Source organism: Ictalurus furcatus, chromosome 14, assembly GCF_023375685.1.
Source record: "Ictalurus furcatus strain D&B chromosome 14, Billie_1.0, whole genome shotgun sequence".
NCBI classification, from domain to species: Eukaryota; Metazoa; Chordata; class Actinopteri; order Siluriformes; family Ictaluridae; genus Ictalurus; species Ictalurus furcatus.
The window spans coordinates 2,920,838-2,936,427 of record NC_071268.1 but is presented as its reverse complement, the minus strand read 5'-3'; the positions used below and the strand labels follow the sequence as shown (position 1 = coordinate 2,936,427).

General features: G+C 38.9%; 1 protein-coding gene across 7 annotated transcripts; it reads right to left on the bottom strand.

The window, feature by feature from the left end:
- Positions 1 to 487: 487 nt before the first annotated feature.
- Positions 488 to 14,727, bottom strand: cep83 (centrosomal protein 83). Of its 7 annotated transcripts, XM_053641867.1 has the most exons (17): positions 12,665 to 12,849; positions 11,450 to 12,426; positions 11,142 to 11,349; positions 10,818 to 10,968; positions 9,393 to 9,485; positions 8,631 to 8,762; positions 8,208 to 8,459; positions 7,562 to 7,693; positions 7,279 to 7,393; positions 6,708 to 6,852; positions 6,405 to 6,554; positions 5,671 to 5,746; positions 5,346 to 5,503; positions 3,429 to 3,579; positions 1,900 to 2,003; positions 1,640 to 1,808; positions 488 to 750 (listed from the first exon to the last, which is right to left on the bottom strand). In XM_053641867.1, the coding sequence occupies exons 3-17, from the start codon at positions 11,342 to 11,344 to the stop codon at positions 601 to 603; spliced, it is 2,181 nt and encodes a 726-aa protein (XP_053497842.1). In that variant the 5' UTR covers positions 11,345 to 11,349; positions 11,450 to 12,426; positions 12,665 to 12,849; the 3' UTR covers positions 488 to 600. The 7 variants fall into 7 exon arrangements, 6 of the variants coding, with proteins under 6 accessions (XP_053497842.1, XP_053497840.1, XP_053497844.1 ...); XM_053641865.1 differs by lacking the exons at positions 11,450 to 12,426; positions 12,665 to 12,849 and adding an exon at positions 14,387 to 14,723; XM_053641869.1 differs by lacking the exons at positions 11,450 to 12,426; positions 12,665 to 12,849 and adding an exon at positions 14,387 to 14,721 and having other exon boundaries at positions 3,429 to 3,558.
- Positions 14,728 to 15,590: the final 863 nt, after the last annotated feature.

Below are 15,590 nucleotides of genomic sequence, written 5' to 3'. Positions count from 1 at the left end.
ACATTTTAATGAATTCGACCCTAGAGTTCAAGCGCAGATAGGGAACAACACCCCCCGTTTATCTATTATATAAATAAATATCTATTTATATAAATAGATATCTATTTATATAAACAGATATATAAACAAATATAAGCTGCATATAATATCTATCAAACAATTCGTGGAGTAGCACCAATAAACACTATTGTTTTCTAAATGTACACAATCCTTATAATAATTTAGGTTATGTTGCTGCTTCTTGTCTGACAGTGGGAGGCATATTTATTATATCTATTATAGATATTATATCTATTTATTTCAGTAGGTTACTGGCTGCTAACAAGTTGAAATCGTCTGAGAACAAACTGCTTGTCATGTCACCTCCTAATATACATATTTATAACTAGGTGAAGATCCAAGCATGGGTGCAGAGTTAATGTAGGGATGCTATTTCTGAGTGTGCAGAGTAGCTTGCAAAAAAAACCCAACTGAAAAACTGCACTAAAAAAACAACAACAATTTACTTTTTGAAAAAACACAGGAATTAAAAAAAATTACAAAACAGCAACTTGGCACAATATGATCGACTCTAGTCCCAAAAGGGCAAAGGGTGAAGGGTCAGAGGTTAGGCAGGCTGTCCGGAGGTGCTAAACGTCTGTCTTGTTCTCGGTCCCGATCCAGAGGAGGAGTCAGTTCTTGAAGCTGTTGCTGCTGATTATTCTCCAGCTCCTCCAGTCTCCTCTGCAACCCTGATAACTGCTGCAGATGCTGCTCCACGTGGAAGAAAGAAAACTTGTTAAAAACACAATGTTCTGATTGCAGTCAACTCCACAAGAGTCAAAAAATGATTATTTTATACAAAAATTTCACAAAATCACTGAAAACAACCAGAGAAGGTACTAACCGCTACAAAAAATATCTTATATAGCTTACGTCTGTCACAAAAAACGTCAATTTTTGGCTAAAAAAAAAAATGCAACCATTCAGGGAGAAGTACATACATTTCAATCATTTACAAATTAAAAATATTTTATTCTGCATTTTATTCTCTCGTCTTGGCAATCCTGGTCCCTGGATTTGAATCCTGTTAAAAACCTACATAAATGAAATGCGGTAAACTGAGTATATAAAGGAGCTTGAAATATTTTGCGTGGAAGATGGTTCGAGTGTCCTCTACAAGTGTCTCTAAAATATTACACAAAAAGGCTCAGTGCGTTCAACTTCCCACTCAAATAATAAGAGAAACTATTTATCTTTCTCACAACAGAACTACTTTTTTTAAAATAATAGTATTTTTTGTCTGAAAAACAGCAAAAATATTGACAGCCCTAAGGAAAATTTTAAATAAATACAAACAAATTGTCATTCTCGAAAAAAAAATATATTAGTTACACAAATTAAGAAAACTTTATTTTGGAAAAAATATTGGGTTAAAATAAAACTACTGGTGGCGCATCTAGGGTGTATTCCCGCCTCACACCCAACATTCCTGTGATTAGGCTCTGGATCCACTGCAACCGTGGCCAGGATTAAGGTGAATGCATGAATAAAACTATGCAGAATCACATATGTGTATGCTTTCTTAAAGAGTGCCAATAAAGAGAAAAGTATGTATTTCCTTATTGCATATGGTAATGTTTCATAAAGTTCAGTTCACCTGCACGTTTATGAAGCTGCATTCAGGTCCTGCAACGAGCAGAGAGTGAGGTAGAGACATAGAGGGCATGTGGTTTCCCAACAGCAGCTGGCGAAACTCTTTGTGTCTCCTCTGCAGCTCTGCTAGACGTCTGCTAAGTTGAGCATGCTCCTCCGCAAATGAGGGATTTCTGAGACACACACATATGCATTAAAATCAACCCCCCCCAAAAAAACAATTACACCTTTTATTAAACAGAATTTGTCAAGTGAAAGTAGTACTTCTTGGCCACAGAACTCTCAATTTCCAGTTCTTCTATCTTGGCCTCCATCAGCTGTAATTTATCCTGCTGTTTCTTCTCCTTTGCCTTGTTCAAGGTCTTTCTCTACAAAAGTAAGTGGCAAAATAATTACTTGGTAAAAATTAAAGCAAACAAACATTAAAATGTACTGTTTGCCATGTTAAAACATAGCATTATCCTCTTTTCATACATAGCATTTATCAAACATTTTCAATGCATGCAATTATCAAAGCATTTTCAAACATAGCATTTATCCTCTTTTCAAAAATACATGATTTTTGGCTTTAAAACAATAAATATTGAAAAAAGGTCTCGTATTTCTCCTCTCCTTTTTTTTTTGTTGTTGCTTGGTTTCAATTACTGGGTAGCTAATAGTAAGACGTGAGTGTAGATTAAAGATTGCTCTTAGTGCCGGATGTACTGCTAATATGAATCACTATGTGCTTTTTAAAAATAGCGAGAGGTTAGTTTAGTTGTTAAAGGCCCCATGATGTTAGCTAGCATTTCAATTAACATGAGTGGCTGGTTGGAACGTTAGCTAAGTGACTCATTGTCAACAGGTCTCCAGTCAAAAGGTCAGATTGAGTCTGTCCATGCTGAAACTTTTTTCACATCTGCATTCATGAATATTTGATTTCTGCACTTTGTGTGGGGAAACAACTAGAAACAAGAAAAAAATTGCATTATTAAAACCAAATTTTAAGTGATTAATTCCCTATTTAGTGTGTGCCAAGAAAAAACATAAATACAATATAAATGCAACAGGCAGGCCCAAGCACTACGAGTACTGCAGAACTGAACTGAAAAGCCTTTCATTTTTCCATGTGAATCAGTCCCATCAGTCATGAGTTGCAGATGTCTGAGTAAATTAGGCTCTGCCTCGTTAATTGATTGGCAGGTGGTAGCCATACTGTTTACAAAACTCAACTTGTTTTTGATTCTGATTGAGGACACACTCTGATGGGTAATTTCACAACAACAATTTTGTGAAGAAAAAAAAAGCTAAAAATCTAAGTGGGTGGAGCTAATTGGCTCTTGGGGCTTTTCTGTTTGGGAAATCCAAGGAATAAAAAAGAGAAACAAAACAAGAATTTTGTCTGTAGGAATTATAGTTCATGAGATATGGACCAAAACATCAAAACAACAACAACAACAACCGCCTTGCACTATAGCACCACCTTCAGGTCAATGGACCTCTTTTGAATAAAAACAAGAAGAAAAATATCAAAATGAAAACAAAAGGGTTCCAAGCACAACAAGCTTAACCCACTCATAAGGAGAAAAAAAATAAAAATCTGAATGAATCAATAAGGGTTCCAGCAGCTTTGAATAATAATAATAATCTTAACAGATACAATATGGTCCTTCAGACACTTGGTGGACAGTGGGGGGTGGGGGGGGGGGAAGCAACAAAAAGTGAAGAATCTGGGCTGTGTCAGATTGGACCCCAAACCAAAAATAAATTTGCAGTTCAGTACATCACAGAAGACAGCACAGAATGACAATGACCTTTTTTTGTGCAAGTGAAGCTTTTTCCATGCGTTGTTTGGCTTGGCTGTATTTCTCCTGCAGCTCTGCCTCTCTTTCCTGAAGTTTATGTTTCTCCTCAAACCATTCCACACGCCTCTCCTCTTCCAGCCTGTAACAGGTAAGAGGACAGCTGTGCTGGATTAGGCCACTGGCTGAGCGAGGTAGAAAGGATGTTCACACTATTTCAGTAAGTAACCAAGTTCTAATCCTGCCCACCAAATGCATTTCTGAACCTAAATTAAATTACATTAAATTTATCTTGTGGACCATAACTGAACTGCAAGATCCAAAACAAGAGATAGAATTTGTTATTCCACTAGGGGGCAAAACAGTAGGACTGCAACAAGTAATTGACAAAAACACATCTGATGTTTCCATCAAAGTCTTCAAACAGGAAGAAAGCTATTGAAGAAAAACTATTACAAATATTTGACCTTGCTGTGACCTCGACCCTGATTGGATCAATTCCAAAATCTAACAGTTCACATGCTGGTACTTGGTTGACATGAGCACGTAATAATATGAGATTATGTGATAAATGTCAATAACGCTGTATTGCAGTTGCTCTGTTATCTATTTAATCCTAGTTAAGAGATCTGTAGTAATATCCCTTGGCTGAAATGCTCCAACAAATATTTCTAATAAGTATATTTTGTATTTAATATATATATATATATATATTTTTTTTTAAATAACCCACCTAATTAATACACTGGGGGAAAAAAAATTATAGATTAATCGATTATCAAAATAATCATGATTTTGCAGCCCTACTAAATAGAGCAATAGACATCTCGAAGCTAACCGAGAAGTTGATTCTGTAACAGTCTCTCGTTACAAAATCACCTATTTAAGGCTTTCATAGCAACGGGGTCGATACTTGTGTAGTCACAAGTATTTTATGCATTGTGCTGCTGCCACATCATGGGCTGATTAAATAATAGAATAAATGAGCATGATACGTGTGCATTAAATATGTCAAGATTGTTAAAACCTCAATTTTAATATGGAGAAATAATAATCAGTGGCTTGGTTTCTGAAGGATTAACTCTGAATATCACAGTAATAAAATGTTAAATATTTACTCAAACACAGGGGAAATAGTGAAATGGGGGAAAAAAAATCAAATTCAACTATATAGGGACAGACTAGAAAGGTAAAGAGTGTATGTGGTGATATGAGGGAGTGCAAGTTGTGAAAGAAAGAGAGAGAGAGAATCAAAATGTACATCAAGAAAGGCAGCAGGATGTGTGTGCGCACGCATGTTGTATTCTTCATGCTCTCCAGCCTTAAACTCACATGCCAGAACGCATTAAATTGTATCTTAGATGAATTTTTACCTTACTCCAGTAAATAGGGAAGAATAATAAATATCTACTGGAAATATTATCACAACACGATGCCACAGCCATCTGTGCCTGGGAGTCCAAGACAGCAAAACTGGGTGTGCTCTCCAGGTGGGAGGAGCATACTCACACAGCCCCCTGTCAATCACAGCGACACTACCAATTTGTGGGGGTCTGTGAGCTCATGCATGCAGATAGCACTTTCCTCTCTCCGAGTGTGTTACACGGCCCTGTGGTGCAGCATAAGCAGCAGTTCGAAAAGATGTCGTCGTCTCGCTGAGAAAGGTTCTATGTAGTACCCTACCACAATTTTCTTGATCAGAAAGGGCTTCATGTAGAACCGTTTTAGGAGGTTAGAAACCATTAATTATCCAATGAATACCTAAAGAACCCTTGAAAAGCCCATTTCTTCTTAGAGTGTATTTAAGGCTACAGGGCGTACACTTGAACACAGTGTATTCCTAGATGCCTGTAAAATGCAACCCCAAACTGCCCCTGTTCTCTCCCTCTCTCACTCTCTTGCTTTCTTTTTTTTTTTTTTAAATTGTACCTTTCGGCTTCCTGCTGTGTCCTCTCCATTTGTGTCCGAGCACTTCGTAACTCTTCTCTCACTCTTTCCAGACTCTCCCTCAGCCTGCCATTGGCGTCCATCAGCTCACGCTCCGAATACGACAGAGTGCTGATTTGCACATTTAGCTCGGCATTGTGCTGAGAAATAAAGCAGAACCATGTAAGTAGAAAGCGGTCATAAAAACCAATACATAAATCATTAAAATATCCCACAGAACATTCCTAAACATTAGCCATATAAACGGCCAGATATTTCTTCCATCTGTTTGTTACGGACTCCAGTCGTGGATGGGTTTGGTACATACTCTTCTCAACTCCGTGTTCTCGGTCTTTTGTCTCTCCAGCTCCTCTAACTGCTGTGCCTGCTGCTGCAGTTTAACTCTAACACATACACGACACAGACAACTATTAGATAATCAACAGTTAATACACAAATCTACAAACATTATGGATTAATCTATTTATGCAAATATTAGCAGTAATACATCAAATTCAAATCTCATACAGTATGATATCGTTGTCACTTAACTCAATACAGCACAAATAAGAAAAGCTGCCTGAATATATGCCTCAAGTTTCCATTTTCAGTTGATGAAACCATTCAGTATTATGAGTGTTTGCGTCATGTTTTGTCTAGTTTTAGAGAACAACGCGGATGATGTGATGTTGTGGTGGATCGTATTGAGTAATACGATCCACCATACTACTACACCCCTAATAAAGCCTATTATAGTTGATTATATTTGCAGACATCAGAACATTGAATGGAGTGCCAAGCACAGACTGCAGAACCACCTGAACACTAACAAATAAACTTGCATATAAGGAAAGCAAATAGAAATATGTTGTGATTGGAAGTGAGCTATCATGCAGCAATACTGGAAGTTTGGTTTAAAAAAAAAAGAAGAAAGATTGAAATCACACAAAACAGCCTAACATCAAGACTTGTGTGGGAATCTTTTATTTGGACAGCCTCTGGACTGAAGTATAAAGATGCTATCTGAAAATATAAAAATGTGAATAACTGAAATGTGAATACTTGATATTCTGCAGCTCCTTGCGTGCAGACTCCTCCGCACGCCAAGCACCACGGAGACGATCCTCAAATTCCTGGTTCTTGGTGGTTCCCGTTTCTTCCTGTAGAGCCCTCAGCTGCTCCAGCTCAGAGAGACGATTCTCCAGTTCAAACCTGATGTGCGCACGCACACAAACACACACACACAAAAAAACCATAATAAAATATCAACTGAAAAGACCAAAACAGTTTTTGAAACAAATTTTAAAAACAATAAATGGAAAGCCTGGAAGGAAACAATGGCGTAAGGAGGGGGACGGTTCTTACTTCTCTTCCTGAAGAACAACAATTTTTTGCATCTCTTCTTCTCTAGCTCCCTGTATTCTAAGCACCATTTCCTGCTCTTTTTCCAACAACAACTCTTTATTCCTCTCGCCCGTTGCGGTCAAAACTTCCAGATCAGACTGTAGACCTGAGATGGAGAGTGCAGTAAGTGTTTTTTTGAGATTGGGCCATTTCTCAAAATTTCTCCTCTATTCGTCTCCAAACAGTCTAGAACAGGGGTTCCCAAATTTTTCCAGTGCAAGACCCCCCCCCCCCCCCCAAATGGCATTAACATTTGACCGAGGCCCCCCTTTTGCAAGATGTCTTTAAAACACATTAAAAATACAGATTTCTGAATATATCCCACTTTTTTTTATTAATAATAACATCTTACATCTTTACATTACATAGTTGTCTGAGAGTGAGAATCATGTATTTATTTTTCACACCAAATTGTTGAGGCCTCCTGGGCGTCCCCTGGCGGCCCCCACTTTGAAAACCACTGGTCTAGAAAACAATGGAAGAGAGTGAGACACAGCGAGAAATGGGAAGGGTAACAAATGTAGAAACTTACTCTCCACTTGGGTTTGCAGTTTGTCTCGTTCCCTTTCCACTTCTCCTCTGGCTTTCAGATACTCCATCTTCACATTAGCCAGTTCCAACCTATGGGCATGTTTAATTTCTTCAACCTGTTTCATACGTATTACAAATTACATATTTAAAACAGAATCCAAAACATCCTTATACGAAGCATAAAATATGTATTAAAATAAATAAATCATTTAAAAAAAATTTTTTTTTAAAAAGTCAAATAACTAGAGAGAATGTAGATCTTTGAGCATGAAGGCTGAACGGACCTGACTGTTCAGGGCGTTTATTTCCCTCTCAGCCTTGTGCAGTTTGCCAGTGAGGACAGCGTTCTGCTCATGGCTCAAGCGCAGGTCCTTCTCCACTCGATCTAACTGCATGCACACAGACTGCTTCTCCGACTGCATCGTAACAAATAGTGCCATTAACATCAGCCGATTATATTTATATTTACATAACGTGAAAGCACGTTCCCTACACAGCTCATGTGTATTTACGGACACCTACAAAACAAAAAGTACACAAACAGCTGGGAGCAGGAAATGAATGGGTAAAGTCTAAAAAGCAGAAAATCTTTCATCAGCTCAGGCGTCTGTTTACGTCTTACGGCTCTGCACAAACAGACTGGCCCGTCTTCCGTTTATATGGCAACGTTTCTTTCGTCATGATTAAATTATTCGTGTTGTTTTTGGGTTTGTGTTGGCTTGATTTATTTAGTTTTCATATTCCTAAATGAAGACCACAAAATATTCTCGATGGTATTCTTCAACCCTGACCCAGTAAACTAACACGAGGATGTGTTTTTGATAAAGACTCCAAAGAACGAATGTACAACAATATGGAAACAGATAGGACCAGATGTAAGCAGACCTACGCATAAAATGAGTAGTTCTAAAAGTCCAGAAGTCCTCTTACCTCCAGGGTCTTGAGTGCAGCCTGGGACTCGGCCAGCTGGCGGAGCTGGATGCGTTGCGTGTTTTCTGCCTGTGCTCCTGTGTTGTCCCTCTCTGCACGGAGTTCAGCCACCTCGGCCTCGAGGTTGCACAGCCGCTGATGCAGCTGCGCCTTTTCTCTCAACAGCGCTTCCACACGCTTCCCGTCACTCGCGCAATCTCCACTCTGCAGCTGCGCACTCAGCTTCTCCTTATCCCTCTCCAGAAGAGCCAGCTGAACATGGCATATGACACACACACACAAATCACGGAATTAAATTAAATCCAATTAAAACTCATACCTCATAACATCTTGCACCATAAAAGTATCTCATACCATTACCGCAATGTAAAGTACAGTGCTAGGCTCAATGCATGCAAACATTTATTCTGTAACAGAACATACATCTGCACTGTAACGTATTCGCTGCTCCTCCAAAATGTGTTCGTGTTCCTCTCGCTGGTGATCAAACTCTGATTTGAGAAAGGTGAAGTCATAGCGCAACTTATTGTATTCAGATCTGTATTTCTCAGCCTCCTGGTACATACAGAGAAAACACAGACAAATAAAGAACCCGATCATTTCAGATTTAAAAACATACACCGGGTGAAGTGCTGTGATCTAACTGACTTTGTCCTGTAGGGCAAACAGCTGCCATTATATTGACTAGCATTACACCATATACACTCCTTTCTGATAGGTATGCATCATCTGCTAGAACACAGTAAATTAATAGTTCATCTTTCTGACCGTGCTGAAAATCCTCAGCGGAAGGTAAATTCTCGTTTCCTCAAGAAGCATATGTACTTTGACTTGACTTCTAACCGTTAGTGATGGTGTGAAACAACTGGATATCTCCTTGTGTGCATGCACGCATATGCTGAAATCTTCCCACAATGTATGACACAGTAAATAAATAGTGCTGTAGTACATACTGCTGTTCCCTTTCTTCTTCTCCTCATCTAGTACAAGCCACACACTCTATGGTGATATCCACTTAGGAGATACTGGTGACCAGCTCTCCTTCTCTCATTCCTTTATATCTCTGCGAGTGTGCTTTCTTATCAGCCCATGACTGGCAGTGAAAGAAGCTTGAGCACTTGCTTGCTTGTAATGCTGCGCGTTCCTACCAGTAGACTGACTAGGAGAAGGATAAAGATCACTTACCTCTTCTAGCTTACTAAAGTGCTCCTTGATAGGAATTTCCATCTCCTGCTGCACCTGGGCTCTTAATAACTCCAACCGCTGAGGGGTCATCACCTACCACGCATAAAAGGTGTACATACACAATTAAATTACTCTAACAAGCATGGTACATAGAGAACAAAAGCACTTTAGGGTTAACTAACATCATGGTCTTAATCAAGTTTTCTAGTTTTGATACAGCAAGGTTATACACACACACACACACACACACACACACACACACACACACACACACAACAGTTATATGATTTAAGATGCAAAGCACCTCTTGGATCTTGTAACATACTCACATTAAGCAGGTTGAAGATTTTTTTGAGGGGGAGTTCTTTTCTTTAATAATTTTTTGATACACACACACACACACACACACACACACACACACATATATATATATATATACCAGTAGATACACACAGTTCTAGCTGCTTTTGGGCTTTTAGAAAGGACAATCATGCTCTTAAACTCATTTTACACTGGAGGTACATGTAGCGCATCACTACTGCCCTGTAATATTTTTCATTTTACACCAGGCACAACTTGTGCATGGTACGCAAAGAATGGTGTTGGTTTTTTGTATATTTTTGCACTGGGTTAGTGATTATAATGTGCAAATATTAGCCTAAATGGTTAACAGTTGAGTATTGCTGAGTATTTTTTTTTTAATAACGCCACCTCCAGTGAATCCATCATGACTGCTATAACAGAGCTAGCCTTCTTCAGACGTTTGTTCAGATTTTCTTTTTTTTTTTTTTGCTTCAAGTCATATCATGGTTGTAGTTTTCTTAAATAAATAAATCCATTATATATTAATGTTATCATATTGCCATGTGTGAAGAAAACATGAAACTAGAAGGCAAGTACAAAAGGTTACAAGGGACATTTTTATTGTTTAAAATTCTGTATTTTTACACGGAGGTGTATCTGGAACAATATTATTGTGAAACCATTGATAAAAACCCCACGGACAAAAGATTAAGATTTCCATGTAGGCAACCAGACACACCATACCTCTACCTCTCTGCTAACCAATCAGTCTCTGCCTGAAGACCAGTGGATGCACAACACCACAGACACGCACAAGCAGTTAGTTTGTGGAGGACCTCACATGAGAATTTATCAAGCACCTCTGCATACATTTACCCACAAACCCTATGTCTGTGCTGCAACGCAAATACGTGTTAAAATAGAAGCATAAAGCAGAAACGTACAAATCTTGGAAACCTCTGCTTCATTAACAATAATAACAACAACACCACATTCACTTTTATAAACTAAAGGTTTAAAAGTCACCACATAAAAATGTCTCAGTATCCATTAACGCCATAGAGAAATAAACAAGGCACAAACATGAAACCACTCCCATTTTAAATGTTATATATGTATAACCTGTAATCTGAGCTCCTCAAGCTCCCGGGTCTTATCCAACACCTCTCTTCTCAGCTCTGCCAGTAACAGCTGCAGCTTCTCCTGACCAGCCTGCTTCTCACTCAGCATCCTTTTGAGCTCACCCTGGGCCCGTGTATACTCACCCTGCAGTCTTCACACACACACACACACACACACACACACACAAACACAAACAAACACACACACACACTTAAAATGCTTCAAACTGTTACAATTAAACAAACAAAAAACAGAGCAGAATCTAGATTCTCTGTCTAAAGAGAGTGATTTCCTATTGCAAAAATAACTGAAGTACTATCAGACCTTGAGTGCTCAGCTTTGAGTGTCTGGTAGTTGGTTTTGTGGTTCTCACAGCGCATCCGTTCATCAATGAGCATCTTCTGGAGCTCCGTGTCCAAGCAGCGAAGCCCCACTGATCCTGGGCTTACTTCCTGGGCTTTGCCACTTCCACTAGCCTCCAAGTTTGGAAACATGGCTGAAAAATGACTTGGTACAGCACCATCCATCTTTCCTTCAAGCCAAAGAGAAAGAGAATCAGTAGAAGGACTCGTAAACCTTCAGCACAACCCCGTGACCTGGAGAAGTCCAATCAACCCCACACACTCTCTTACAGCTCTTGTCTCAGGAGTAAATCTGTCAGGTTTCAGTGCAGGGATGAGGGCTTTGTTCAGCTCTACACTGCAAAAGAGGCTAATCAGGGAAGTTACAGGGCATTCATAGTCTCACATGATTGCTCTCTGCCACTCACAGCTTGCACAGTTTAATCTCAAGTGATTTCTCTCCATTTTCTGTTGTGGATACGGAGCGTGTGATTACCCGAGTGCACACAGAGCACAGCAACGTGTTGTCTGGGCAACTAAAGCGGAGTCAGTAGGGCTCCCAGAGACCTGCGTGAAGTTGGCCCTCCACCCAACGCAAAATGTCAGCAAAACAGTCTCAATCGTTTGTGCTGCTTCGGTTCTGCCCCCACTCACTCCAAATTCACCCCAAATAGTCTCAATCATTTGTGCTTCGTTTGTGCCACTAAAAGTTTGGTTTGTGCTGCTTCCATTTATAAAATATTAGACATTGAATTATAGGCGCAAATCTCCTCGGTGTGAGCACACTTGTAGAGTCGAACTGCCGAAGACTTTTTCAAGACAAATCATATCATTTGTTCAATAAACAGTTCTCTTTACTTCATTCACTGGTCTCTCATGATTGAACTTTTCATTTATTTACAAGGAGAATCATCTGCTACACTTCACTGCCACCACTAGGTGTAAGTGACACTTCTGTTCACGATGCTCTTGTGGAAATTAGCGTTGTTAGTCTATGAAAAGTCGATATAGTTACTAAATCAAAAATCTGGCCAGTGTAAGTTCAATGTTTTAACACTGTCAGTTACAATATTATTAGTTAACTTCAATCATAATGGTACAACATTCAAGAGAGCGAAGATTGTCAATGTTTATTGAACAGAAAACTGTGAGGGAAATTAGTCATGTTTACTTTGTAATTAGTTTGTTCTTGGTCTGTTTCATTCTCATGTGAGGATAACACCTAAGAAGGCCATGTGATGTCACTGAGATCAGGACAGAAGGTTTAGCTGCTTACAGAGACACAAACATGTTCTTCTGTTCGTCTAAACATCTTCCAAGTTCCTAAAACAAAGCCTGTTTGAACTGCCTCAAACCGCTTCTTATCGGTACACAGAATGATGTCACGCTCTGTGTTTCATATATACATAGTAGTGGTTTAGTACAAGGGCTTCAGAGCGCTCTCATTATTCTGTCCTGCTTTATTCTATCCTGTATTAACCATCTTTCTGTAATAAACATTTTCACCTTCAGAGGACGAGTCCGTGAATGTTGTCTAATTTCCACGACAATTTGGTGTCCCTGGGTGAGCCGCGCGAGTCTTTCAGCTTTTCGGGACAACAAGCAAACCGGAGGACGCCCGTGGAAAAGTTTCACCCTGAAGCCTGTGTTGCACAAAGGCGGTTTGCCCTTTGTTGTGCAGAGCGAAAGACCCGATGCAGCCTTACCGCTGACCGGTAGAAATCATCAAGAATTTAGAATTAGAATTTTATAAAGTCATTGTGTATTGCTGTCTGTATGAAAGGGAGTCAATGATATAAGAAATGCGCGTATTACACTGAGAGAAGTATTACATGGAGGCGATTTCATATAAGAAGTTCCAGGAACTCCGCTTCTGCGACGTCAGAGATGTTGGTGTTTCTTAGATCACAGCTTCAAAACTAAGATATATACCGACGGGTATATATAGAGAGATAATAATGGTAAAAATATTTGCTAACGGAAAGAGTCCGGTTCGAGCAATGAATAAGTGAAGAGAGTATTTATTAAGAAACGCAGGAGGTGCAGTATTTTTACGGCAGATTATCATCAAGTGGAACGCCCCATTGACTCATTCCATCATATCAACGGTACACGATATATTTGGCAAATTTAACGCACAAGTAACTTTTACTGAGATAAAAATAATAATAATAATAATAATAATAATAATAATAATAAAAGAAATTATTATTATTTAACGAAAAAAAAGAAGGGAAGAGAAAACTGTAAGTCCTACCAAATTGCTGTATGTGGACTGGCCCTCACAGGTCAACTCTTTTACATTCTTAAGGTTTATTCTATTGAACCTATAGGTTATATGATTAATTAAATGTCTAGAGATTTGGCACACATTTTGAACCTTTTCTGTCTGTGCACGAGAATGCATATTCACTTGATTTTCATAGCAAGTTAAATTAATTAAAACTTTAAAAGTTATAGAAGCTGTAAATGAAAAATATATATATATAAATAAAAAATATGGGAAAAACATGTAGCAAAGTACATCCTGAGGACTGCAACAACCTCCTCCAGCTAATGAAAACAATCACCACAACGGGTCTGAATGCACAGGTCTACATACAGAGGGCAGAGCTGCTGAGTGGAATATTTAAAGCTGTCCGATTGAAGTCTGATGCTCTCCAAATCGACGCACAGTGCCACATCTCCACGATCATTGAAAAGTCAATGACACAACATGCATGTGTTTCCTTCACACAACAGTGCTCCTCACAGTATTGCAGTCTCAGCACAGAAGTCACAAGGGAAATTCCATTTGTTTGTACTTCTGTTGCTGTACTGCAGGCTTCTGGCATGGCACATCTTCAGACCGCGGTGGAAGAAGGTCTCCCAGAGCCTCTCAGACCCCCAGAACCTCCACAGAACCTCCAGAGTCCCCCACAGAACCCCCACAGAACCTCCATAGAGTCCCCCAGAGCCGCCACAGTCTTTTGTTGCTTTTGCAAAATCCTCCCTCTTTCTGCTCACTCTGTTATCTAAAAACGTGCTGCTCAAAAAGTTTATACTGACAGTTATATAAGTGAGTATTGCCTGAGTGTTTTTACTATTTTACAGGATAGTTTGGTTCTGAAAGAGGATTAACAACGGCAGAAAATGAAGACAGCTATGGCGGAAAGACAAGAAGTCAGCTAGCATCTCGTCCTACTGCAGCAGAAGGAAATGAACAGACATTCAGTAAACAGACATTACCTGGTTACATACACCAATACCCCTGCCGTATCCGCCATAGAGCACAACAAGAACTTCCGGTGTTTCACCGAATTGTGACTCCCCGGTGGAATCCGACGCCCCTTCTTCTTTTTCTTCTTTTTCTTCTTTGTATTTATTGGCGGGTTGCATACCGCCACCTGCTGTGCTGGAGTGTGAAGTGATTTCAGTCTAGGTGTATATTATGAGATCTATATTCTTTTATGAATTTTATTCTTAATGAATTCTATTCTTAATGAGTTTTAAAACTGTCTTTATGATTTTACCAGATCCTTGTTTTGTGTTTAATATGTTGCTGATTGTAATTTCTTTGCATCCTATGTTATGTAGTTCTCGTTGTAGTTCATTCCTTTCCTGTTCTTAGGACAGAATACCAACACATGATCAACTGTTTCCTTTACTTGGCATAGTTCACATAATCCTGTACTGTGTTTTCTTATTATGTAAAGTGTAGAAGTAAGTTTTGTATCATTTTACTTTGTCTTGCACTGATTTGTATATTATAAAAACGTCTACCCGTTTAACAGTCATTCCAGTTCCTTGCCATTACTTTTTCCTTCCATCCTCCTAAATGAAACTGTAATAGTAGTTCAATTTAAGTGACTCTTTAGCCGTTTTTATCAGATTTTTCATTTCCTGGTATATCAACATGTGCTGGTACCCAAACAAAATGAACTAGTTTTGAACAAATGAACAAATGAACAAAATGATGAAGATATCATATCTAACTATTTGAAATGTTTGAAGGCTGGTAAGTGATGCCATTGAATCTGAATCAATCACAACTATTGTTATTTGGCATCACTTCTTCTACCCAACAAAGTGCCTTCTGAATTGCCGCCATTTCTGCAGCGTATACTGAAGTCAAATCCGTTAACCTCCCATATTTTCCTATGTTAAATTTTGGAACATAGAATGCTGATCCAGTACGACTCTGGATCTCTGGGTTTCTTGAGCCATCTGTGAATATTGGAAGAAATGCATAATAAACTGTTCTGATATATTCTATTGCATAGCTCTTGATGTTAATGTCATTCTGTCCTTTTTGAATACGCTCATGAATTCGTAAATCAACTTCAGGTTGACTGAAAAAACCCAAGGAGGTATTGGGGATATTGTACCCATTGATGAAAATGATATATTATTTAGTGGCATTCCTGCATCCCATTCGTTTACTTTCCATGCA